The sequence below is a fragment of the Epinephelus lanceolatus genome, chromosome 2 (genome assembly GCF_041903045.1).
Source record: "Epinephelus lanceolatus isolate andai-2023 chromosome 2, ASM4190304v1, whole genome shotgun sequence".
NCBI lineage: Eukaryota > Metazoa > Chordata > Actinopteri > Perciformes > Serranidae > Epinephelus > Epinephelus lanceolatus.
Genome location: NC_135735.1, coordinates 5,744,865 through 5,770,948, shown reverse-complemented (window position 1 = coordinate 5,770,948; position 26,084 = coordinate 5,744,865). Strand labels below are relative to the sequence as shown.

Genomic DNA, 26,084 nt, shown 5'->3' with positions numbered 1-26,084 from the left:
ATCAGAAGCCGTGTTCAACACACTCCCCACACCGAGGCTTCAATCAACCTTTATCGACTCAGACAGGCAGGGGCGGCGCACTAGCTCACAACTAAACCGCCAGAAAAGAACCCAAAGTGGATAAAAGAGCATGTCAACCCAATGCAATTATGGCTTTTAATGAACGCTACAGAGACGCTCGGTACTGAGGTAATTAGGAAATTAGCCGTAATTACTCGTCAGGCAGAGCGGATTCACCTCTCTCAGCCGGAGAGGCAGAGATCATCCTCATTGCGCCTCGCTGATGACAAAGCCTCGTAAGCGAGATTGATTGTCACTTCTGCGTTGTGCAACTTTCACACAGCAGCGAGACGGGCAATTAAAATTTAGGCCACAGAGTGAAACTTGCAAATACAAAACCGGAGAGAAGCTTGGCGCCTCGCTGCTCCATTAAAATCACATTTGAAAGGGAAAAAAAGGAATGTAAGTGCCTCATGCATAAAACACAAAAGATGTGAAATTGTTAAGATAAGCAATAAAGACCTTGATGACTCACACCTGATGTGAACTGTAGGCTTTTAATGCTCTCTGATTTAACTAGGCCGAGGAAAGAGAGTTTATCAAACTTCTTGGGGCCATTTGAAAGGACTTAATGATAATTTTTACAACAGCCAATAAAACGGTACTGGTAAAACGGTATATCCAGATGGGAACTGAAAAAATGTCATTCAACAGCAAAAGTAATTCAGCGATCTTCACTTGACAGAATGAAATTAAAACACCTAAAAAGGTACGTTCTGTTGTTTCTGACTCTCTGCTGGCTCCATCTCTCAAACATTGATGCATTAAAGCAGCATTAATTGTTTTTTGACCACTAGAGGGCAAAACAAAATATATCAAAACAAGCCGATAGATATGCGACCCTCAACATATCACAGCTTATTAACCCTTTAAACATGGACCTCCTGCAAATGGTCGCAGAAGATCATTGTTTGCATTATTTTGTTTAAAAACATCTAAAATAAGAACCTTAATAGCTACAGCATTCAGAAAAGGGGGAGTGCCAGGCCAACACAGTATTTCGCTGTAATTACGTCAGAAATTTCCCTGTGATGGCTACAAGAGATGAAGAACAGATAGAACATTCATTCTTTTTGCAGGAGAGGCTTCAGTCTTTCCCGTAAGCACGTCATTGCCTTATGTTACCTTACCATAGGCGCAGTGCAAACACAGTATTTTGCCGGAATTATGCTGAAATTCCCTGTAATGGCCGTGGGAAATCACTGTTTGCATAATCCTGTATACATCCATCTAAAATAAAACCATTATAGCTAAAAAATTCATTCTTGTCATGAATGAATTTTCATTTTCATTCTGCTAAATATTTGACTTTCTTTACCAGCTATTTGCTATTTTATTAACTTTGTCTGTGTTTGGTGCTAAGCAGGTAGAAAATAGACACGTTTTCTTGAGGTTGGTGAGAGTACTGCAACTGCACAAAACGATAAATGTGCTGTATCACCAAAACAATGAGCTAAAAGAGGCTAAAAATCTCAAAAGAGACCCAAAGTTTGTGATCACTTTCTCATTTACACACTATAAACAACCCCTTTAACGTCACACAAAGTCATTTGACTTGATGGCCACCATGCTAAGTGGCAAGAACTGCTTCCAAATTGTCTGATCCATCACAATTGTATGGCTCCAAGTTAATCACTTCCTTTTATCGATGCCGGCATGTTTTTCTGACAGCTGCTCAGTGTAAAACACTGACGTGAAACTCATGCATCTATGTTGCTGAAAACAACATAGATAGATTGTTGATAGAACAACAAGGAGGACTCGTGGCAGAGATGACGATATGGTCCAAAGGCTTCATTTCATGAGGAAAGATGACAACAGTCCTTCTTGCAATGTCAGTAAAATAATAACTTCAACTAAAGGTGGAGACACCAGCAACATGCTGAAACATCTCTTGACACAACAGGGGCTTAAATTTGAGGAATGACATGTATCTGACACTCTATGCATGAGCGGCATGTCCGTTAACAAGGATTGACATCCTTTGTTATAATAATACTGAAAACCTGCTTAAGTTTACTTTTTCTGCACAGGAAATGATCAGGAATCAATAAAGGAATCGATAAGGAATCACACCAATAAGCAGAATCTATAGCATCATTGGTATTGATAAAATCTGATCAATTCCCATCCCTAACCATGTTCACCTCAGAGCTTGGGCTTGAGACAATCCCAAAATATCAGCATGATATCTTCCTTGACAGCTAACCTGGGGCAATGACGAATGAATATATTTTATTGCATCAAGTTGGTATCCTACACCAAAGATATTAGATCTTTAATGATAATCAGTCCAAATACCAAAGCTGAATCCTGGCCTTTGATTCTGAAGGGCTACTTCCTCTCATAACAAGACTGAGATGGTTCCACCCATGGCTGTGAGAAGTGATAAGGACTTAATCACTGCTACAGGTACATGACCTCTTGAACATGTTCATAGACTCCCCCAACAAAAGATTAGATTGAGTCTTAAAGGAACTCCATGATCTCAAATCAAGACATCAATACCCCCAAACCGATGTGGATGGGTTAAAATCACTATCTGACAACTTGTCCGTTAAATGTAAAGAGCTGACTTGTGACATAAAAAACAGTCGGCTCAAATCTTGAAGGCATGAATGGTAAAGCAGATTCCTTAGAGAGTCTCACCGTAACAATCTGACCTTTGAAGGAATCCCAGAGACTGACCCTGAGAAGTGGTCTGACTCTGAGGAAAGATTTCTTTTATACGCTTGACTTTTGCACTTATTATATGTGATTTTTTTCAATATTAATATTTAAAAGGTACTAATGATTTTGCATGTTTATGTTTTACCTTTTGTGTGTGTGGAAAATATAAGACTTTACAGGTTTCTGGTTCGGATTGTATTGGTGTGTGAAACAAATAAATAAATCTGATTTAACGTGAATATCAAAAATATACATTAATGCAGTCTCCACTGTCATCTTATACCTAAATTTAGAACATGAGCCCTTAGCCCTCACAGCCCAATGTTCAAAATTCCTGTTCCATTAATTAATGCTATTTTTAATGACCACGTTATTATGATGTATCTGAGAGTCTTAGTAATCCCTGACTGATTCAGGCCTCTGCATCTCTGCACATGATGGAAGAAGAGACTGAGGGTTAAAGACGCAGAGAGCCAAGCAAAGAGGACAAGGAAAAGAAAGGGTAAACTTAAAGCATAGAGACACATACACACACCCACACACCAAAAACAGGACAAATCAGAATGAGCGCATTTCATTTTCATCAGCGTTTAGCCTTGGGCCCCGGCTCTGTCTGCGATAAGTGATGACAGTGGGCTTCCTGACGGCCCACGGAGGAGGCTCCACAACACCGCAGCTCTCCGGCCCCCATTCTCCGGGAAGAGCGGGGGGAAAATTAATAATTATCATCATGGATAACACCAACAGGGAGCAATTCATCATCGCTCCCCTTTCGCCTGGCTGTGTGTCAGCGAGCTGCGTGGCCCGGCCAGATACTATTATACGACGTAGGGAGGGGGGGTTAAGGGGAGGGAGAGGGAGGGGCGCTGAGGGGGAGGGAGGGAGGGGGTGGGAGAAGAGAGGGCTAATGCGCTTTTGATGGGGTTTATCCAGGCGTGGAGGCTTCAAGCATGACCACCTCACGGGCGGGTTGGTGTGAATTCCCCCCTCCTCCACCTCCCCCATCTCTCCTCTCAGCCTCTCCACCCAACTGCTGCCGCTCCAGTGAGGCGGAGCACGAATTAGCCTGGGCTGTAGCGCACCTCCAGTCAGTGTTTCCCACTCATGATGCCTCTCAGGTAAACACACAAACAACTGTACTGTAACAGCTGGAGAAGGTCCAGATTCACGCTGTGCGAAACTGTCTGTGGTTATCTGCATCACTGAGCTTTGTTCAGGTAATCTCGAGGAATAAAAACACCGAGCACAGTTTAATTTAAGGCGGGAGACAGCAGAGAGGCGGCAATTTAAACAAAAGAAGGAACATGTGTTGTGTTAACATACACACAACTTGGAGGGGAATTTCAGTTTTTGTCAGCCTGGGATGTTATTTTCATTTTGTCCCATTTTATGACTGTTCGTTATAATAACTTTATACTCACCTCTGTTACTGAGATTTGCAAAACACAAACTCATCACACATCAGGGCAGGGGGCACCAGCCTCCTACAGCTTTGCCAAAAAAATTCAATTTCAATTCAAACTGGAGACCATCCTGCAATGGGATCACATCAGCCGTGATATGCAGTGACAAAGTAAAGCTTTGTGACTGCATCTTGCACAGCTGTGATGCTATTTCATTAAGAAAATCTGTCCACAGACAAACACCAAACTCTGTACTCCAATGGTAATCATCTCAAACACTTGTCTTTGAGTGTCATAGAAAGTAAACACATAGAAAGCAGACTTCCTGTAGCCACGTCATGGTCAACTTGCTGGCTGACTACCAGCCATATAGATGAGTGCCTCCTGGTTTGTTCTCTTTAAGCCTAGTTCACATTACACGATTTTCACTGTGATTTTGACGTCACAGAGGATCTTGAGAGCCACCTTGGGTCGGAGGTGAGTCTGCAACGACGAGTCCTCGTGTGAACAAGCCTACAAGCAAGTCGCCCCCTCGTCTGAGACTGGGACTGGATATCTGGCATGCTAGAAAACTGGAGAAGTCTGACACGACTGACAAAGAGCATCAGCCAACGAGAGGCGGGATACGTCTCACGTCAGCATGCAGGAGGACGGAAGAAATGTGAGGACAAGCCGCAGGGTTGCCAGGTCCGCTTATTAGCCGCGACTTTATGCTTGTTTTTTTGTAAAGTCACTTACAAATACTGGTAGTCGCAGGTTGTGTTTTTTTGGGCTTGTTTCTAAAGTGGAGTTGCTTATTTGGGCTTGCTCTCTAAACGTCACCTTTCTCTATATATCCGTCGCTTCTTTTGGGCTTGTTTCCATCGCCCTGGTTGCTTGTTTCTCTCCCAAGATCTGGCAACACTGACAAGCCGGCAAGCAACAACATCAATAATGCCAGCGTCCACAGGATCACGGGGAGCGTGTTGTGTTTGGACCCAGGCCCTGGAGGCAGATCTGATTCAACACTGGGAAGAATATCCATGCCTTTACGATGTGTCGTCTCCAAGTTAAAAAAATGTAGTTTGGTGACGTCACCGCGTTATCTGAGGCTCTGTCGACGAGGGCTCGGTGGAGAAATCTTGTGGTGTGCACACACAGGTCATAATGTAGTTGGCGAGACTCCCGATGACAGAAACACACGTCCGCGATGCATTTTGCGGGGTGAAAATCATGTAATGTGAACTAGCCTTAAGTAACAGGCTGTGGCTTGTTTTTAATTTATCTTTCTTGAATAACACTAAACAAGCTGGAGCAAATGAAGATGGCATGAGTTTGTGATTGTGTTAAGGCCAAAAAATCTGTGACAAGTTAAAACCATTTTGCAGGGGAACATTGCAGCTGTGTGAACTGTCCTGTCTCAGCTCGACTCAAGCCAACTTACAGTGTCACCTATGATTCAGCTTGTCAAGTCACCTGCCAACACACGCACATGGTTGGGTTTAGACAACCAAAGCAAAAAGGACTGGGTTTGGCTTTACATTTAAACAAGAAGCGAACACTGGTCTTCCAGGTGAAAGGTGGTGGTAGTTGGAGACATTCACTACCCATCCCATCGACCCCACCTCGCCCTTTTGCCCCCTAAACTTTTGCTGTTGTTCCACCACATTTTCCCCTGACTCCGCTGGGCGCTGTTAAAAAAGAACAGCGGCCGACCGCGTATCATGCTGACGTTACAAGGCGGCTTTTCTCATCGCGTCTGATGCCAGATGTCACTGACCAATGCCAGTTTTCGACAACTTTGGAGTGAGACCGGGTTGCGTTTACATACATAGCTTAGAGTTACGCATAATTAAGAGTAGGCTGCTTCGAGTGATTAGCAGTCTGTGAGACATCACCACAGTCTATGAATCAGAATCAAAAGCAAAGGTGGTGACAGACTAAATGTTATCAGCAAATATAGCCTCGAGCTACTAACCTGAAGAGAAGGGCTAAAGCGGTCTAGTAAGCTCATTTGTTTCTGACTCCACACCCCAAGTGTTTTTAATTTTTAAACTTGTAGCCTTCAGCCTCAGGTGACATCACTTACACACACTCAGAGTCTGACATGTAAAATCAGTGCACCTCCTCTTTATATTATACAGTAGGATGTTGACATAAATCAGTATGTTGAACACTTATTCATAGGCAACTTGAAACAGCCTGCAGAAACTATTCTTGTTGACAACTCTAAACACTATGTGCTTTGCAGTGTTGAGCCTTAAACAGTGGATTTTTTCCATTAACAATTCCCTTCTTAATGTGTTGAAAATCGTCCTTGAAGTTGACGAGTGCCTGCCCCGTCAGTCCAGAAGGCCACCCCCCCACCCCCCCACACACACAATTTAAATTTGATGGAAAGCAGGTTAGAGATGGATTGCAGAGACATTTTCCTCTGTAGCGCTACAGTAGCTACATCAGCAGCAGTGAGACAGCAGCAGTAAAATTAATTACAGACAGAAACTTATTCTCTCCTGCAACACCATCAGCATACATCATTTTCAGCCTCTAGGAGAGGAAGAGGCATTTCTGCTACCTGTTCTACACTTCAGGTAAATGGATCATGGAGCTGTGGGGGCTAAAGCAAAAAAGGTATAGCTACCCTGAGAGAATTTCTGATCCAAGTTTTAGTGAAAGTTTCAGCACAAATATATCCTGTATGTGGCTTCACAGTTTCTAAAGGCCGACATGATGTATACAAGACACATGTGAGATGTAAAAGGAAGGCAAGAAATGGAGGGATAAAAAAAAAAGCAAGAGTGAGAGGATTTGTCTTGTGTGAGAACGGCGCAGACGCAGGGGTTGTGCTGTTCATTTAATGCAAGGTTAGGCAGGCTGAGCTGATGAATGGACTGTCGACAGGAGAACAAAAGCAGGCGCTCCATCACAGGACGGGAGGCGCAGCGGCTCTCCCTCACCGATCCCCGAGCACTGGTCCAGGAGCGGTTTACCCTTCACAGATCCTAACCTTAACTACTACTGAGGAGCTGCAGCCAATACTGACTACAGATCAGTATCTTTATGGTAGCATCACCCTCTTCCTGCAGGTCAATAATCCATCTGTAAATCCTGGGAAAAGCAGGCTGGATGCAGGAGGCGAGTATTTACAATGTGTACAAGTGATACCTTCGACACAGAACACCTGCATTGTAAACACCTGGGTAAAACGAGTCTGATAGCACGCCTGAATGTATCACATGCATGGGATTTATCGAAGACATACACATATCTTGTATATCTGGACGCCAACTGAGGTTGATCAAGAGCGTGGAATGGCAAGAAAGCACCTTAAACAATAAAAATAACAAACAGAAAAATGACACCTCTCTACTACATGATCCCATCATCTGTTTTGCTGCAGGACCTCTAACATGACTGGACTTAGATCCTCGATATAGAAACTGGATGTTTTCAATTACAAAGCAGAAAAGACAGGAAAAATGAGAGGATGTTTACAGATCCCATTAAACTCACCGGCCTTACCCAGGGAGCACAGGCCAGATAATAACCACCTATTGATTATCCATTAAACCAATACACCAGACAGTGCAGTAACACTGCAGCACAACACAAAGCTGCTCCACCACAATGGGCTTTTCTACAGACAGATCACTTCTCACGGTGCAGAGCGTCAGAGCCTGCAGTGGTGAGGCTGCTCTGTAGTCGGCAGGTTGCTGCTGGTATCACACAGAGAAATGTGGCTCAGGCGTTGGAGGAAGTTCAGGGGGGAAGTGGTGTGGGGATGGCTGGGAGGGGAGTTTATGGTGGCTGCCAGCACCTCACCAAATAGACTCATAAACCATTCTCCATGCTTTGGTGCCTGTAGCTGACCCTCACTGAGGACACACACTTCAGTTGTGACCTGCACGGCACAACTCAAAGGGGTTTTTTTCAGGGTTTAAGATGAGTCATGGAACGTCTCAGACAGGACTCTTTATTTTTGTCTTTGTGTTAATTAACTGCATTTATTTTCAGTGACGTTTTCAATTACAGAAGAGAGGGTCAGAGGTAATTAAAGAGTACGAATTTGTTTTTTATATATTTGTGTAAAAATCAATTTACCATACACTGTATAAAAGTCTCGAATAGGACCCTCGAGTTTGGCATTTTGGCCATCGCCATCTTAGATTTTTTGACATCAGAACTGACCATATTTGCAGGAGACGGACCAATGGGACCATAATTTACAAACTTAACATCATGCTGTATTGAAGAAGATTTGAAACTAGCAACAGAGACCATAAACTCATTAGGAAAATGTTTACTGAGGTAATAAATCAAGTGAAAAGTAGAGATATTTTCTCAGACATTTATACAATTGGACTTGTTCTGGTAACAATTGGAGTCGCCCCCCTGTTGGCCATTAGAAAGAATGCAGGTTTAAAGCATTTCCACATTAACTTCACTTTCACTAGAGCTTTTTGATTATTACCATCTTGGTTTTTTGGAGCCAGAGGTGACCATATTTGGGTGACAGGCTGGTGCCGTAGATGAACAAGGGGTGGATCTGACTGAGAAGCTGAGGACACTATCAGCAGACAGCCTGTCACTCAAAGCGGCTATCCTTTAATTATGTGTAACTTTCAGCCTTAATAAAATGTAAACAAGTGAGTTATATAAAAATTCACCCCCACACAGTTGTAATTAAGCTATAGAGACCAAAGCTGTTTTTGTACCAGGTTGTAAACATGTTTATTTCTGCTGTAAAGTTGGGCGTTTTAACATGGGTGTCTATGGGGATTGACTGGCTTCTACAGCCAGCCTCAAGTGGCCATTAGAGGAACTGCACCTTTTCATGTTGGCCTCATTTTCTGCCTCGGAGGTTGCTGCATGTTTGCAATAATAAAGAGAATGACCATTTTTACATTATTGCTCAAATTTTGATTGAAAAATATATTCATATAATTAGGGTGTGATCTGTACCAAACAAAGATGTTTTGTTAAGTCTGGACTTCTGGACTTCTCTGCAGCACGACAATATTAAACTTAAACTGGTACATTGACACATTTTGCCTGGAACAAATGGTGTGCCTCCTACGAGTTGAAAAATGCAGCACGCTATGTTGCAATTTCAATCACTCGTTCAGCACTAACTTTAACACTAAATGGATGCGTTGTTCGTTGCAGTAGCTCAGTCCTTAGGGACCTGGGTTAGGAACTGGATGGTCACTGAACCAAATATGGGTCGTGGAATGGTTGCTGGAAAGGCCAGTTCACCGCCTGGACACTGCCAAGGTGCCCCTGAGCAAGGCACTGAACCCCCAACTGTTCGGGGCGCCTGTCCAAGGCAGCCCCCTCGCCCTGACATCTCTCTATTAATGCTGTTTGTGCATGTGTGTGTATTTCGGGCCTGTGTGTATATGACGACAGAGTGAAAAAATTTCCCCTCTGGGATTAATAAAGTTTATCTTCTTCTTCTATTACAGACAACTAAGAGAATACTAAGCTTGTTTTCAACTTCCTACGTGTGGTCTTCACAATCAGCAAACAGTACCAGCACCACAATCATGTGGGACGAACACAAAGTAGGCCAAGGTGAACATTCACAGCTCCACAAAGACACTGTATGCCTAATGTGTAGTTACACTTTTCAGGCTTTTTTTTTTTTGTCCCCTTCTTTTAAGGGGTTTTCAGTTCCTCCAACAGGGCTGCAAATCATCTGCACGCTAACTCTGAAAAACACAAAACCCAGACATACATATCCACCTTTAGCCTTACAGTGAAGTAAGGCATCTTAAAGGAACAGTCACAACCAAAAACACATGGTATCACCGACCCTTTGTCGTACTGAGCAATGCAGATAATTACATTTGAGAACAACAGCATCCCTAAAACAATGTCCTGGTTACTCAGGATGATTCACAGGCTCAACAGCAACTGCTTCAACAGTGCTCAAGTGTAACAGCGGCTTTATGTGTTTTGCTCAAAGGCACACGAGACAGTAGATATAGAGCCTTTCCAGAACCAAACCCTCCCCTAAAATTAACTCAACCACAGATTTCTAGAGACGAGAGAAGGGGAGATTTGATCCTAAATAGAGTGTATCCTTAAGTTGTTAAATGCTGTTTACATTTGTAAGGGTAGTCGCACAGAATTTAATTTGTACAGAACGTCTTTAATGACAAATAAAATACAGCACAGGGTCAGTGAGTTGGCATTGATGCAGGCTCGTTTGTTTGGAGGGTTTTAAAACCTTCTTCAACTCTATGCTAGTTGGTTTGGGATGGCGAAAGGTGGCTAACCCTTCGCATGAACGCGGAAATTGAGTTAAAGTGTGTAGAGAGAGGGTGAAGGGGGTGGTTTGGAAGAACGCCCGCTGTATCTAGGAAAGGGCTTCTCATTAACTTTTCCTTGTGTGTGTGTGTGCTCCCGATTCCCGAACACTTGAAAGAGTTGTACCTTAAGGTCACAGTAAGTAACAGGAAGTTGACACATGAGGCAAGTACAGTATATAAAAGGGGACAAGGCTGAAACATGAAGACTACCTCTGAAAAACAGAGTCAAGCTTTGGTTCAGTAGATATACCATATCATAACTACTCCATGCTCTGATGTGAGAGGTGGCTTGTGATTGTGTAACCGAGTGTGTGTTGGTGTTTGAGAGAATGACAGGGCACGCAGGCTGCGAACATTCACCATGTTGTGTGACATGTAATTCAAAGTCACATTAGCCTCTCTGCTCTGATTCGATTTGAAACTCTATTAAATATCCAGCTGACCGACATCCTCTTAAATACAGAAACATAATCCATCAACATGAGCTGAGTGATGTCTCTGCTGTTTGTACTGCCTCGCTCCTTCACACAATAACTCTGATAAATGACAGGTGGTAACAGTGGATGTACAAACTTTTGTCTCAGGTCATTTCTTTGTGTGTGTGTGTGTGTGTGTGCGTGTGTGTGTGTGTGTGTGTGTAGCCCTTAATGTTTGACTTTTGGACTAAATTAGAATTGACGAGACAAAACATTTTTGTTTCCCAGGTTATTTTTCTTTCTAAATACACTAATGAGTTTTTCCCCCAAATCATTTGTTTTTACATTTGAGATCTCGGCAACATTAAATATGACATGTTGATCAATTAATTCACACAATTAGGCCCTGGTGTCATACGGGTGGTACTTGATTATTGCTGAGGCACTGCATGCAAGACAAAATACTTAATATACTTTTGTTTTGAGATCATTTTGAGGCTATAACTCAAACTTTACCAGCTCTACAAACTCTACAAACTTTTGCAGAGCAATATCACTGTGGATGTCTCAGTGCACGAGTGGGTAGTGTCTATATGTGTGTACTTACCGTGCAGTCTGTGCTGTTTGTTATCTTGAGGCAGAAATCTGATGCAAACTCCAGCTCAGACAGACACACTCTGTTACAGTCAATCGTCTGTTAAGAGTAAAAAAACAAACAAGCATTAGACGCACAACAACAACAAAAGATAAACACTGATGACAATCTGAACTGTGATCTAGCGATACAAAACAACTGAACGATCAGAACAAACATGCAGACGGTGTAGAAGGAATCTGATTTGCAAGCAGCTCTTTGTTTTGGCTGGAGCATCTGACTCACAGAGAGGACAGGATGTGTCCTGGTTCTTTTTCAAATGTATTTGTATTTTATAAACAGCCTACAGTTCAGTCAAGTCTGTAACGGGAATCATAACGATGTATGTTGGTTCAGTTGGACTTCATTAATCATTTTGGATAAAATGTCTCACAGCTGAATATGACAGTATTTCCTTTCAGGCTGCCACAGCTATATTTTCTTTGTCTTAAAAGAAACTGTGGTGTATCACAACTTTTATTTTCAGTGTTCTGACCAATGCTTCTATTAGTTTTGATGACATTGTTAAAAACAGGCCTAGCACGCATACACACGTGGTCAGATGTAGAACAGATTCCATAGTAAGACCTCCCGTCCCACCTGAACGACAAGAAATTATTCATTTCATTCATTCCTTTTTATCATTTGTTCTATTTGTGTTATTACCACTCGAGATGCACAGGAGCTGACAAATACATATGAAAATAAGATTAACTGGATTTTATTCAAAGGAGGTATACGTGTATACCTGAATCACTAATAAAGTAGAAAAAAGAAATCCCACTATTACTTTTATTACTTTACTCTTTGATTTTGAGTTGCTGGGAAAAAAAACATCCTGACAATGACTGATAAAGTTAGATAAAGGACATTTCTGACGACATACAGACTCACTTTGGAGAGTCATCACAATCAAAATCGCTTATTTGTAATGCTGCATTTGTAATAATTTGAGCTGTTGTCAACGTTGGTAAATTAACCAATGTCAGAGTTTCACTTTGAAGTTATTGTGAAGACTGAAACATCAGCCGAGATACTACTTAAAGGCACAGACCACTCAAAAATCAAACATTGGCAGCTGTTTTCTTACCCTGAAAAAGGAAAAATGATAGACTTTAGTAACAATAAATGCATCTTTATTGTGCAGGATCAATTCCGCAGGTGCCGTATGTTGCTCACTAAATTTATGGAAAAGATAGAAGTCACTCTGACTCAAGTTTTTGAACCAACAGACTGAGTCCTTTCTTATAATTATTTTGGTATTGGAGCCAGGACAGGATTTACAATGTGAAGTGTTCGATTAAATGATGTGAAATGTTAAGTGATTTTTCTCTTGGACTATTTTCAATTTTAAAAAGCGGATAAAACAGTTTGTGACTGGGTGGTCTATGTCTTTAATGTTAGTCAGGCACAGGCCGAGATGCTGTATGGTAGCAACACATCTGCCTATCTCAGGGGTTGGCAACCTTTGGCTCTGGAGCCACATGCAGCTCTTGACCCTCTTTTCAGTGACTCCCTCTGGCTTTTTTTTTCCTCCAACTTTTTTTATTGGGTTTTGCAGATGTATACAATTGTATTAAGACATTTACTAAGAGTTAAGTATACATTTTTTCTTTTAAGAAAAACAACAGGAAAAGAAAATGGTCACTGAAGTATCGCTGCATACCCGAACAATTTATATAAAACTTAGAACAACCACAATACAAAATAATTAGTGACTCTAGTGACCTCTGGCTTTGACACAAACTATATGGAAATGAATAATTTTTATTAATCAGTGTTGTAGGCCTGAAATCATTCTTACATTCTCCAACTGTAAAAATGTGTAGCCTACATTGTTTCAACATTTCATCAACTAAAATGTGCGTCACACGCCTGCAGCTGGGCACCTTTTTTCTATATTTTGCTGAACCTTATTGCGGTGGTTAGTCTTGAGTCTTGAGTCTCCCTTGCTAGCCTAGTTATGAAGTCCAAATCCAACGAAGGAAAAGTCTCAGAGGAAAATCTTATTGTGCATGGACAGATTTGTTGGCTTTCACTGCCAAAGCTGCAAAGTTAAATCACCAATATTCATAAACAGTCCACTGCAGAGTCGTTACCTTAAACATATTATGAATGACCATTTAGATCTATCAGTAATGAAGACTTAACAGACTGTGCTACCTTCCTTCTAAGCCCCAAACATGTTTTTCAGCTCCAGACAGATTTTTTGTTGTTCTTTGTTTGTCCAAAAATAGCTCTGTTGATTGTAAAGGGTTGCCGACCTCTGGCCTATCTCTGTAGGGCTGTGATTTTTGAGTAGAAATGATGGTCTGCTGCTGCTGTGTGTGTGTGTGTGTGTGTGTGTGTGACTTCCTGGCAGTTTTCCTCTAGAACACTTTGTTGGTGACCCTGACAACAAAAGTTGTCACTAGTGCGTGCCCCATGAGCTGATGTAATGGATTTGATTTAACGTGACGCAAGTAAGATACTGTAGGGATTGAAAGACTCCAGTTCACTGAAGCATGCGTCTGCACTGTACTGCATGGGCTCCTTTTACGCCCTGGAGAAGAAGTTGACCCCCCCCGACTGTCATTATATAACTCTACACTCTGCCCAATAGCAATTTAACACTTACTTAAAATGTTGCATTAGCTCCAAACGGCTAGGTGGCTAGCTGGTTAGCTGCAAGCTGATCATAGAAAAACTAAATTCTGCTAGATCACAAATCAGCTCGAATAAAAAAAGAGCCCACTGACCTCAGCACAAAACCTGCGCTTACACAATAAATATGGATAATCCCCAGCAGGTTTACATGTGTGGCACAGATTGTGCCTTTAAGCAAGCAACACACTCTATACCTAAATTACTTTCTTAACTGTTAAAATGACGGCCCTGGACATGAAACACATCACACAGGGCAGGTTTAAAGCTGCTTCAAATGGCTCCAAGTTAAACATTCCTATCTGTTCTCACTCAGAAAAAACACTCATCTGTTTTGCAGGAATTTATAATTCCATGAAAGGGCTCTCAATTTTACGGAATAGCAGCCAGCCTTAATGGAATGCTATTGGATCGTATCAAGGGGTGGCAATAGATGAGAGTCCATGTAATTTGGGCAGAGGGGCTGTCTATTTGTCACTGGAGGGGAGAAACTATCGATTAGAGGATTCAAATTCCATTATATCAAGTTCTGCCCTCATTCATCACATCCACACATGGGTGGAGCACATGCTACTTAACAAACAGGCCAACCGGCGGAGAAACACGCGATGGTATGAGAGACAAGGAAGAGCGCTCCTGCACAGAAAGATTCAGAAGAGGCTCTTATATGTTTTGGATTGTGTGTGTGTGTGTGTGTGTGTGTGTTTGCTTTATCTCTGTGTAATGTGTGTGCTCTCCCATCAGCTCAGTGAAAACCGCTCTATCCACGGGGGGCTGAGAGTAATGAAGTTTCGTTAAGAGGAACTTAAACAAGGATTAGACAGATCAATCACCCAGTGCTACAGCATCACACACACACACACACACACACACACACACACACCTCCAGGGCCCTATCTCTCTCTCCACAGCTAACTCCTGCGCTCACTCCCTGTCTGTAGCCAAACAGCTCAGGCGCCGCAAACTCTATTTCTCCAACTTGTAGCTTCCAACATCCGTGTACATTAGAATCAGACGCACATATTGGATTGTCAATATGTCGAGCCACTACAGGTGTTAGCTATCAGATGGTGGGAAGTTGGTGTCATCCACTGGTGACAAAATTGAAAATCCAATCCAAAGAGTCTTCGATAAAGATTTAAGGCTTTTGCACATCAAGTCTGGGTTTGTCTGTCCGAATACGACCTCACATTGTGTCAATCATGCTCACACACCAACTCTAAAACATTGGACCTTCATTAAAGTTCTTGGAAACGGCTTGGTCTTCTGTGTTTTTTTGCATCTGTGTGTGTAGCTACCAGACTTGTACTGACAGCCACTGTTCAATCGGATTAGTGGTCTTCTATTTAATAGGTGATTCCAGTATTGCTAGCAACAAATCAAGCTGACACGCTAAAATAGACCTGGAAACGATCTGGAAAATTCTGCAGCTCCTCTATCAGCAGATAAAATTCTCTCTCAGGATTTCTTTTTCTACTCTCAGGGGAAAGGACCACAAAATCATCCTTACTGCTTGATGACTCCATTTTGTCTCGTATTGCTAATTTTCACAATGAATAGACCAGCAAAACGCATCAGACTTATTGTGCCACCTGGCAGAAACATGTTAAAGTTATTTTTAGATTTGTTTATCATAATGGTTGATGTCACCTGTCACCTCTGAGCAACAAGTGCTGTGCAAACCCAGGTGATTTTGTCAGAATATTTTTACATGCCTGTAGATTAAACACTATTCAGTTTTTCACAAGAAAAAACCAAGATTACACAAAAGTTTAAAGAACAAACATTTTTGTGGCATAATGTTGTTGTTTTTTTATTATTTCCTACCCCCTGTAATTATCATGTGACCCCTTAAATCCATCCTGCAACCCCTTGTAAGGTCCTGACCTCAGGCTGGCAACCAACAAACACTCATATTCTTCACACAAAATAGAGGAAAGAAATTCTCAGACCTCAACAGAACATTTCATTACAGGCCTAGATGGAGTTCATTAAACTTTAGCCAGGCCTACAGTATTAGGTTATGCAACTATATTTTATTTCCTTCTATTTCTGACACTACAGTGAATTTTACTTCTTGGAAAATGCTAGAATTCTAGTGGTTATTCCGGTCATAGTGTATATTCACTTCTGCCATTTTAAAAAAATCCACATTGGGTCCATGTCGAGCCAAAACCACCAGTAATATGTCAGATTACAGAGACAAGTCACTCTGTTGCATTTTACTATCATTACAGAAATACTGGTAAAACTGATGTAGTATAACTTATAAGCATGTTTACCTGTATGACTGTAGGTTCAGAGATGAGTGTGTCCGCATTCACCACCTCCACTGCAGCCTCAGGCACCACCACCTTCTTCATGCACGCCATGTTGAAGCCATACACGTCATCCCAGAATGCAATGTGGTCCTGGTGCTTCTGTGTGTCTCCAATTGCTGCCAGGCTGATGTTACAAAGGTCTGGGTAGACTGTGGAGAAAAGAGAGGAGCAGAGGGAGTCAAGAACTGATTATAACATACACAGATATTGTTTAAAAGTCACAAATCAGCCTCAAGTTTTGACATTCAGGTCCCAGGGTTAAAATATTACCAACCTTTCGTTCACTGCGATGACCTGGGCAACTTCACAACGCTCACTGACATATTTACTTAAAGCTACTCTTACCTTTCTTGCATTTCACACAGCACTTAGCCTCCAAAGGCCTACTCCCCCCTCCTCCATTATGTCCTCATTACGTCTATGATAGATGTAGGCGTTGGCAAGGTAACGTTAGATACACGGAAGAGGAGAGCGAGTGTAACGTTACAACCAAGACAGTCAAACACAACCCTGGAGATTTAAAACTCAACCGGAGTCAGTGATGACTGATGAGTTTTAGAGTAAGTTTACAGTGCTAACGTTAGATACTACCGTTAACGTTACTAATAAGATTCAGAGGCTATGCTACAGTAGGCTAACGTTAGCCATTAGCAACTGGATGCTGTGTTGTCATATATAACGTCATAGCCTATGTTACATTAGAGGCAAACTAAAAATACCTGTCCAACAGAAACTCTGCGACCATCTCGTCCCTTTTTAGCTCAGGATGAAGCTGCACCAGTCTTCACCATCGCTCGAAAGCACAGCCGATGTTGACCCAAGTTTTGGCTCTTGCAGCATCGAGTTCTCTCTTAGCGTTAGCTTTTTCTGCAATATTCTTTCTATTGCCCACTGATTTCCCTGTTGGAGCGGCTGGAGGTGGAAGCGGTCGTCCGCATTTGTCTGCCATTGTTACGGAGAAAAGTTGCTATAAGTTTGTAAAATTTCCAGAAAGGTAAGTGCTGCTTTAAGTTAGCAGCTTGTGAGTTTGCTTTGGTATGCTGGCAGTGTGATAAAATACTTTATTTCCCTTCGTAAAGAGAAACCAGAAACTAGAGAAAATAAAGTGGAGGCAGACACAGAGAGAAAGACAGAGTGAGGACGGTGGGGGGAGACCACCTGTGACATGCTACAGTAGCTCCTCTGGTGCTGCTCACTCCTTGCAGTGGTTTAAGTGATGTTAGCCGGCCCGCAGCCAGAGACAGGAAAGGCAACCAGCCATAAAAAGTACCTCCGCCAAAAAAGACATCCACAGCCAGCAGAAAAGCTTCATTCAGAGCTGGTAAGGCCTGGAGCCCTAAAGATGCAACTTCTTGTCGACATTTCCTACAGCTCCTGCCTGTGTTGGGAGAAATTCACCCATGGAAACTTTGACATCTATTTCTGCATTTTACTGCAGTCTGTCTGCACTTGGGCTCCATCTACCAGCCCCATCAGAGGTTTTAAACTGTATTTTTTATTATTAGATTTTTAATTATTTGTTGTTTAAACTGTTCTATCACCAAGGTCTACTGACAAAGCACTTAAATTGAACCTGAATGTGTCTGAAACATCCTAACAATGCACTATACATCCAAAAGAAACAAGAGTGTAAAACAAATGTATCATATTTTTGGAGGTCACTGCATCTCAAAATGCATTTTCAGTGGGCTCAACTATTGTGAGGCCGCCTGGTCAGCGATGAGTGAATCCCTTCAGGGGACTTATTTTCCTCTAAACTCTAAGGATCATTAATCATAACTAAGGGAAAAATTCTGGTCCCATACACTTCTCCTCTCAGTGCTGAGACATGCTTAATATCAACAAATTTAATGGTTTGAAAAGCATTCAACAAATTTAATCAGAGAACGCCTTAACATCTTGTGGGTGTGGAGCTTTGCATCAATTTCATGAGGCTGCTGTAATGACTGTATCCATCACGTGTGCACAAAACATGGCCTGATGGTCATTTTGTCCTGGTTTAATAACTCGTACTTTACACTCTGTACTCTCACTCACACTAGACGGGTATAATGTGGACACCTGGACACTGCCATATATGATTGTACAAAATCTCACTCTTCCATGAGCACTCATAAGCTGATATAATATAACTCCCCAGGAAATACTTCCAGCAAGATTTTGGAAGCTGAATGCAGGGCTTTGCTCTCCAACCACAACAGCATCAACGAGGTCAAGCACTGATGCTGGGCCTTAGAGGAATACTTCACTCCCCAAATGACCATTATGTTCTATGCGTTATGTTGAATTTGTGGAGAAATCTTTGTTTTTCTTGCATTCCTACAGTGAAACAAACTGACAATATTCTTCCTAAATTGAAGTAAAAGGGGTCTACATTTAAAAACAACAAGAATATATTTTAAATCCTCCATTTTCAAACTCTCACAAACCTCATGCAGTAAAATCCAAGTCTCATTTATCCAGTCATATGCTCAATACATCCCACACAGATGGCAAGTTTAAGTAAAATGTATTTATGTTCTCTCCAAAGCCAGACTCTATTGATTAAGAATGCTATTTTACTTCACTGAACGTAGGTTCTGGTAACACGGTGGTGCAGCGGTTAGCATTGCTGCCTCACAGCAAGAGGGTTTCGGTTCGAACCTGGGGTGGGGGAGCCCTTCTGTGCGGAGTTTGCATGTTCTCCCCGTGTCAGCATGTTTTTTTTCGTGGGTGCTCCAGCTTCCTCCCACAGTGCAAAGACATGCAGGTTAATTGGTGACTCTAAATTGTCCATAGGTGTGAATGTGAATGGTTGTCTGTCTCTATGTGTCAGCCCTGTGATAGTCTGGTGACCTGTCCAGGGTGAACCCTGCCTCTCACCCAGTGTCAGCTGGGATAGGCTCCAGCACCCTGCAACCCCCAACAGGATAAGCAGTTAAAGAGATAGTGCACCCAAAAATGAAAATTCAGCCATTATCTACTCACCCATATGCTGATGGAGGCTCAGGTGAAGTTTAAGGGTCCTCACAACACTTGCACAGATCCAAGGGGAGAGGGGGTAGCAACGGCTTATGGCGCCCCAGATTCAAACGTCCAAAAACACATAATTGAAACCACGGTCTCGTGCAAGCACGCACACGTGAGTGCGGTGCACAGAGAGGCAGTTAGAGCTACAGGCTACAATGAGGCTAAAAACAGAGTTTAAATGACATTTTTCCAAACAACTTTTTATGTCAGGGCTTCAGGACACTTGGATCACTACGGACGAGCAGTATGGAGATATTTTGTGGTTTCAATTATGTGTTTTTGGACGTTTAAATCTGGGGCGCCATAAGCCTCCATTTGGTGGAGTTGTGCTGCTACCCACTCTCCCCTTGGATCTCTGCAAGGGATGTGAGGACTCTAAAACTTCACCTGAGCCTCCCTCGGCATATGAGTAGATAATGACTGAATTTTCATTTTTGGGTGCACTATCCCTTTAAGGAAAAAATTAATGAACTACTATACTGATATAGTTTTGCTGTCCCCCCAACACAGACCCCTATGACTTCAATCAAAAATTGTCTCCATTTTTGGATTCTTCGTTTGTCTGAAGAATGCTAGAAGAAAAAAGTTTTCTTCATTGTCAACGTGACATGGATGAAAATTGATATACAAATGGTCATTTGGGGGGTGAAGTATTCCTTTAGGGCTCGTTGCGTAGTTCATCCCATCAGTGTTGACTTGGGTTAAGGCCTGGGCTGTGTTCAGTAAAGGCCTTCCACGCAAAAGTGGGAAAAACATTTCTTTATGGACCTGTCTATTTGCACAGTGGTCTTGTCACGTTGAAACAGAAATGGGTAATCCTCAGCGAGTAGCTACAAAGTCTTGTCTGAAATATAATTGTATGAACCGACCCCAGACCAAGACTATACAAAAGTATGAGTAAAGATGTGTCCACATATTTTTGGCCTTGAAGTGCATGACATAAACCCAACAGTGGATCAAATCGCAGGAACTGACTGGTGTTTCATTCAATAAAACAGACACGCACATCAGTTCCTCCTTTGCCTCCTGACGCTGCAATCACAGAGAGCTCCTCGGTGCATTGAAGTTCATGGCAGCCAGGTGTGCATCTCCTTAATACTATCAGCCACCTCGCTGGCACTCCAAGTTGAATGAGTCAACTTTCTTTGCTGCACAAATTACATTACCACGGGGGAGATAAAACATGGCTGCCTCATTTTCTTTTTCAAGCAAACACAAAGACAAGGGCAACCACCAACACCCTTTTGTCCATTATCCCCTTCATTACTTCAGGTAGGCGTGCTAATGAAAGTAGCGCACCATCAATAATAATGTTACTCTGCCTGCACTTGCTGGAGCTCTCCCTCTCTTATTTACCAGCAACACTGATAACTTTGCTTTGTGGTAAATAAAAAATGATGTGATCAAAGCCGAACACAGATTCATTACTTGTGGTGGAAGAGATACTGAGTTGTTGGGGAAACACGTGACTTGGCATCGCTTTGAAAGGTTTGAAGCCAGTGGCCAGAGCTGTTAAACACATGGTTTCACAGTTGACAGTGTCTCTATCACCTCAGAGAAATGAATGCCACGGAAAATAACCCTGGTTGTATTTTGGTCAAACAAGCCTCTGATTTTTTTTGCCGACTGAACCTGCAGCCTCAGAAAAACTATTTTTCTTACAAGACAGAAGATGTCGATCAGTTTCTGAGGAGACATGTTTCTACTTTCATTTTTCAAAGCTTTGGAGACTGAGCAAAGCCGGTGATTACTGTCGCTCCTCGTGTTACATAACACTGTCTATTGAATGAACATTATCCATGTCATAAATGAGCATTAAACGTGAGCCTTAATGTCCTTTGGTTATGTTTTCACATTTGAATAGATTCCTTTGTATGGTTAATATGTTTGGTGATTAAGCCAGAGCTGAGATGCTTGAAGCCATTGGTATCCCTACTGTGAAGTAACATTAGCCAACACGGAGGCCTTGGGGCCTGAACTAGAGTCTAGAAAGTGCTCATGAGGATATATCAAACTTAATATTTTAACATACAACTGACTGCCACTGATAGGCCTATTAATAATGAGGTCAAATAGGGACATTTATAACAGGAGAGTTGGAGAGGAAAATCTCCATAGTTACGGATACGGAAACTATACCAGACTAGGAGTCGGGGCTGATAATATGAATTTTTAGGGTTATTGGTATCAGTGATTTTTTCCACCAATATGCCAATATACAGTTTTGTTTTCCTTAGCTGCGCTGTTTTGCCCCTGGCAAGCTTCTCACTGCCTGCACGTACCACTCTAGGCTCTTAAAAGCAAACTCAAGACCTACCTTTTTAGCCTTTAATTGAGCTCTCCTTCATTTTATTTTATCTTACTATATAATGACGAAAACTCTGTCTGTGTGTGTGTGTGTGTGTGTGTGTGTGTGTGTCTGTTCCATGTTTTTCTCCTCACTGACTTGGTCAATCCATGTGAAATTTGGCACAGTGGTAGAGGGTCATGGGAGGATGCCAATGAAGCAATATTACATCAATTGGCCAAAGGGGGGCGCTATAGCAACCGATTGAAATTGCAAAATTTGAATGGGCATATCTCATGCCCCATATGTCATAGAGACATGAAAGATTTTCTGCCATTTTGATTTTTTTGAAAAACACATAAAATTGATCTCTTCCTGGGAAGTTTGAGCGATCTGCATGAAACTGGGTGAACATAATCTAGGGACCAATATCTAAAGTTCCCTCTTGGCAAAAGTTGGAAAACTTACTAAAACTGAGCTTCTATAAGGCAATGAATATTGCGGAGGGCGTGGATCATCACATAAAGGTCAAGGTCAACTTTATTTATATAGCACATTTAAAACAGCCGAGGCTGACCAAAGTGCTGTACAATCTAGAAAGCACTAAGTACTGTAATGCAACAAAAGAAAATCAAAATACAAAATGCAGTGTACACAATCTGCTGTAATAATTCGCGAAAAATATAAAGTATGAAAATATAAAATGCCGAATCAGCATAATAAACGAAGAATCAATCAATCAGTCGAAGACCCAGAAATGTACAGCTTAAGATGCACCAAAAGCCAGTGAGAAAAGATGGGTCTTAAGCAACGACTTGAATGTAGCAAGAGAGTCAGCAGATCTAATATCCAGTGGTAAGCTACTCCACAACTTAGGGGCAGCTACTGCAAAAGCTTGATCACCTTTAGTTTTGAGCCTAGACATAGGGACATCTAAAATCAATGTATCACTGGATGACCTCAGTGCTCTAGCTGGAGTTTGGAGATGGATGAGTTCAGCGAGGTACTGTGGTGCCAGACCATTCAATATCTTAAAAACAAACAATAAAATCTTAAAATCAATCCTAAAACGAACAGGAAGCCAGTGCAGAGAGGCCAGAACTGGAGTGATGTGTGACTGTTTTTTGTGCTGGTTAAAAGGCAAGCAGCAGCGTTCTGCACCAGCTGCAGGTGCCGGAGAGAACTCTGATCTAAGCCGACGTACAAGGAATTGCAATAGTCAAGCCTAGACGTAATAAAAGCATGTATAACCCTTTCCAGGTCTTTTGGTGAGAGATAGGGCTTTACTTCAGAGAGGAGCCTAAGCTGAAAGAAAGCACCTTTGACTACTGAGCCTATTTGCTTGTCAAATATAAAAGCACTGTCAAAAGTGACACTGAGGCATTTTATAAAAAAGCATTTTTTGGAAGCCAAAGGGCCCAGGGCCCTAAAGGTGTATAACATTTCAAGGGTTTCACCGATCACCACGCAACTTTGTAGGCATATGACCACACATAATCTGAGGGGACCCCTCCATTATTGACCCCATCAAACAAAATGGGGGTGCTAGAGAGCTAACTTATCTAGGCCTAACCGCCATACGGATTTTTACTAAACTTGGTAGATATGTAGAACAGGACGCCTCAAGGTGACTGGAGAAATTTAACTCTAATTGGCAACTGAGTGGCGCTATAACAACAGAAAAATGCTTAAAAATGGCTAAAATGCGACCGATCGCTGTGGCTCCCCCTGTGGACCAATGTTTTTTTTCCTTTCTAATTTTTGGTATGACTAAGTCATGGTATGGTATGCTGTACATAATCACGGAAACTGTCAGTGTGTCATTTTGTCAGTCAGTCATTCTGTCTGTCCCACTTTTTTCTACTCACTGACGTGGTCAATCCATGTGAAGCTGCACATAGGCATTGAGGATTGGCATAGGTAGAAGGTGACAAAGATAACAATGGGTATGGGCTAGTTTTATTATTATTTTATTATATTTTTTATTGTTTTTCATTGTATTTTTTTTTAAATTTTGTATTTATGATTATTGTGTATTTATTTATTTTTATTAATCTGTTTTTATTTAGCTGGCATATTCTTCAACTTCGTTATTTATTTATTTTTAACTTATTTATTTTCCTATTTATTGAAAGATCTAAAATTTCATTCTCTATTCTGAGTTTTTATCCTGCCTCTGGTGTTTCCTTAATTCTGTGTCAACTATGATTTTTACAGCAGACATATACTGGTTGTAAATATCGGCTATCGGTATCTCTGCTTCATAATAATCGGTATCGGCATTGGTTCTGAAAGACTGACTGTGGCGTTATGATAACTTTTCATGAAAAGTGTTATCCACACTAAACAGCAGTTAGCAGAATATAAGTCAGGAATTTTAACAGATGTCTCTGCCATTTGAAAACGTGTTTAGTTGGAGAGCATAGACCCCATATTCCTGCTTGAACCATCACTATGAGCTCCATTTATTAGCTCACCAGATGTCATGTCTTACAATTGTTGTTTGAGTTGTTCATATTTTGGCGAAATGACCGTCTTAAATATTTTCTGGATGGTAGAAAAACTGATCATGATGCATGGCTGGTTTGAGAAGTTCCTAAGAACGCCTTGATACTTTGTCCACTGTAAAACTCATTTATGTAGCACTTTTTAAAACTAAAGTTATAAAGTCTTTTAACAGGTAGAAGAAAAAGCAAAAGAGGTGGATAGAAGAGACAAAGAATCATCAAGATTACTGGAATCTGGCCTCAACCTTCGTTCTCCATCAGGAACAAACTTTTTCACAGCCATGTTTTATTGTATAAAAAATATAAGCCTTTCATTGAGCACATTTTATTTATTTTACCTGGCATGTGTGTTGGTGCTCAGTCTCACACAACCTTCGACACATCGGACCATAAAAGGTGTGAATGGATGGCGACAGCTCAGTGATGGGCGACTCATGGCCTCTTATTATTAGCTGAAGCCTGCATGTGACCCTGTGAGTGTCACCATACCTAATGACTGTGCACACACGTATTTACACACGCATATGCACGCAAACAGCTGATTTGTCACTTCATTTTACTCTGATTACTGAACCGGGTGAGTAATTATGAGGGCCAGGTGAGAGGAGGGGGGAGAGCTGCTGATTGGGCAGAATCGGGACAGGCCCATCTGAGAGACACGCTGAAAAAGAAACAGAGACAGAGCGACGAATAGGCGAAGGAGGGGGTGCTGTGGTGTGGATGGTGGATGGTGGATGGAGAGGGAGGAAGATGGGGGGGGGGGGGGGGTGTACATGGGCGTCCCCAGATTCATGGCTTTGACATCTGCGTCCTTCTCGACTCGCTGCTCACAGCCCGTTTGTCATGCCCCCCCCCCCCACCCTTCTCTTGCTCTCTCCGTCTCCCACATTGGTCGGCTGTGAAAGAGGGAAAGACGGTGAGGGAGGGGGCATGGGACAAAACAGATCCCTTTTCCCTGGACACTGTGCTGTGCCAGGCATGCGGGGACACATTTAAGGATGAAGGGGAGGTTAATGTAGTGGGGAGAATGAGGGAGCCGCTGTAACTCTCTTCTAATGTAGCTTAAACACACATACAGCAGCAGTGCTGCAGAGCCGGCCATGTGCGCACACACACAAAGTACGAAAATAAACTTAAATCTAATGTGACACAAAAAGTGTATAAGGATCAACATTCAATAAATTAAACCTACGGTCTGTACCTTCCTGTGGTTACCACATTAAGGTGCAGTCTGGCTGTACGGGAATGCAGGAATGTTTGCTTCACAGATTTGCACATAAATACTGCCTTGGGCATGTTTACTTCTCAACAAAACAACAACACGCAGGAGCCTCCACTCAGAGTCTTAACACAGGTAACCAACCTCATTTTAGTGCCTGGCACCATGCAGGCTCAATTAGCTATGGGGGGTAAACTGACTTTATGAAATTAATTAAATTATTAATCTCTTACCCACCCCGATCTATTTTTTGACAAAAGCTGCAACAACCAATGACATGACATTCTCACTCCCAACTTGTCAAATAAGCCCCAGTTACATCAAGCAGCACGGTTCACTTTGGTACACTTTTTTTCCGTTTCCACTGTGAAAAGTTATGGATGGTACCAATGGAACCGTTCCGTACCGTCCCTATGTTTGGTCCCCCCTCTGTTGGGGTACCTAGCACACAGATCTGGTACTTAAAGGTGGAGCTGTGAACACTGCAGTCTGATTGGTCAGTAGACGACGGTCACTCTGCTCAGGGCTGAGTTGTGTCTGGTTTTGAGGCTCATGTAACCACTGTTCATACTGTGGAGAGTTTTATTAGTAAACTGTAACTATAAAATGAAAGGATGTTTTG

General features: G+C 42.0%; 1 protein-coding gene across 1 annotated transcript in view; it reads right to left on the bottom strand.

Annotated features, from left to right (window-relative positions):
- Positions 1 to 26,084, bottom strand: part of prmt3 (protein arginine methyltransferase 3) — a 91,634-nt gene that overhangs the window by 21,284 nt on the left and 44,266 nt on the right. The window contains exons 12-13 of the mRNA XM_033625396.2: positions 16,402 to 16,589; positions 11,450 to 11,536 (exon numbers count right to left, since the gene is read on the bottom strand). Coding sequence (XP_033481287.2) covers positions 11,450 to 11,536; positions 16,402 to 16,589 — 275 coding nt within the window. The remainder of the gene's footprint in view (positions 1 to 11,449; positions 11,537 to 16,401; positions 16,590 to 26,084) is intronic.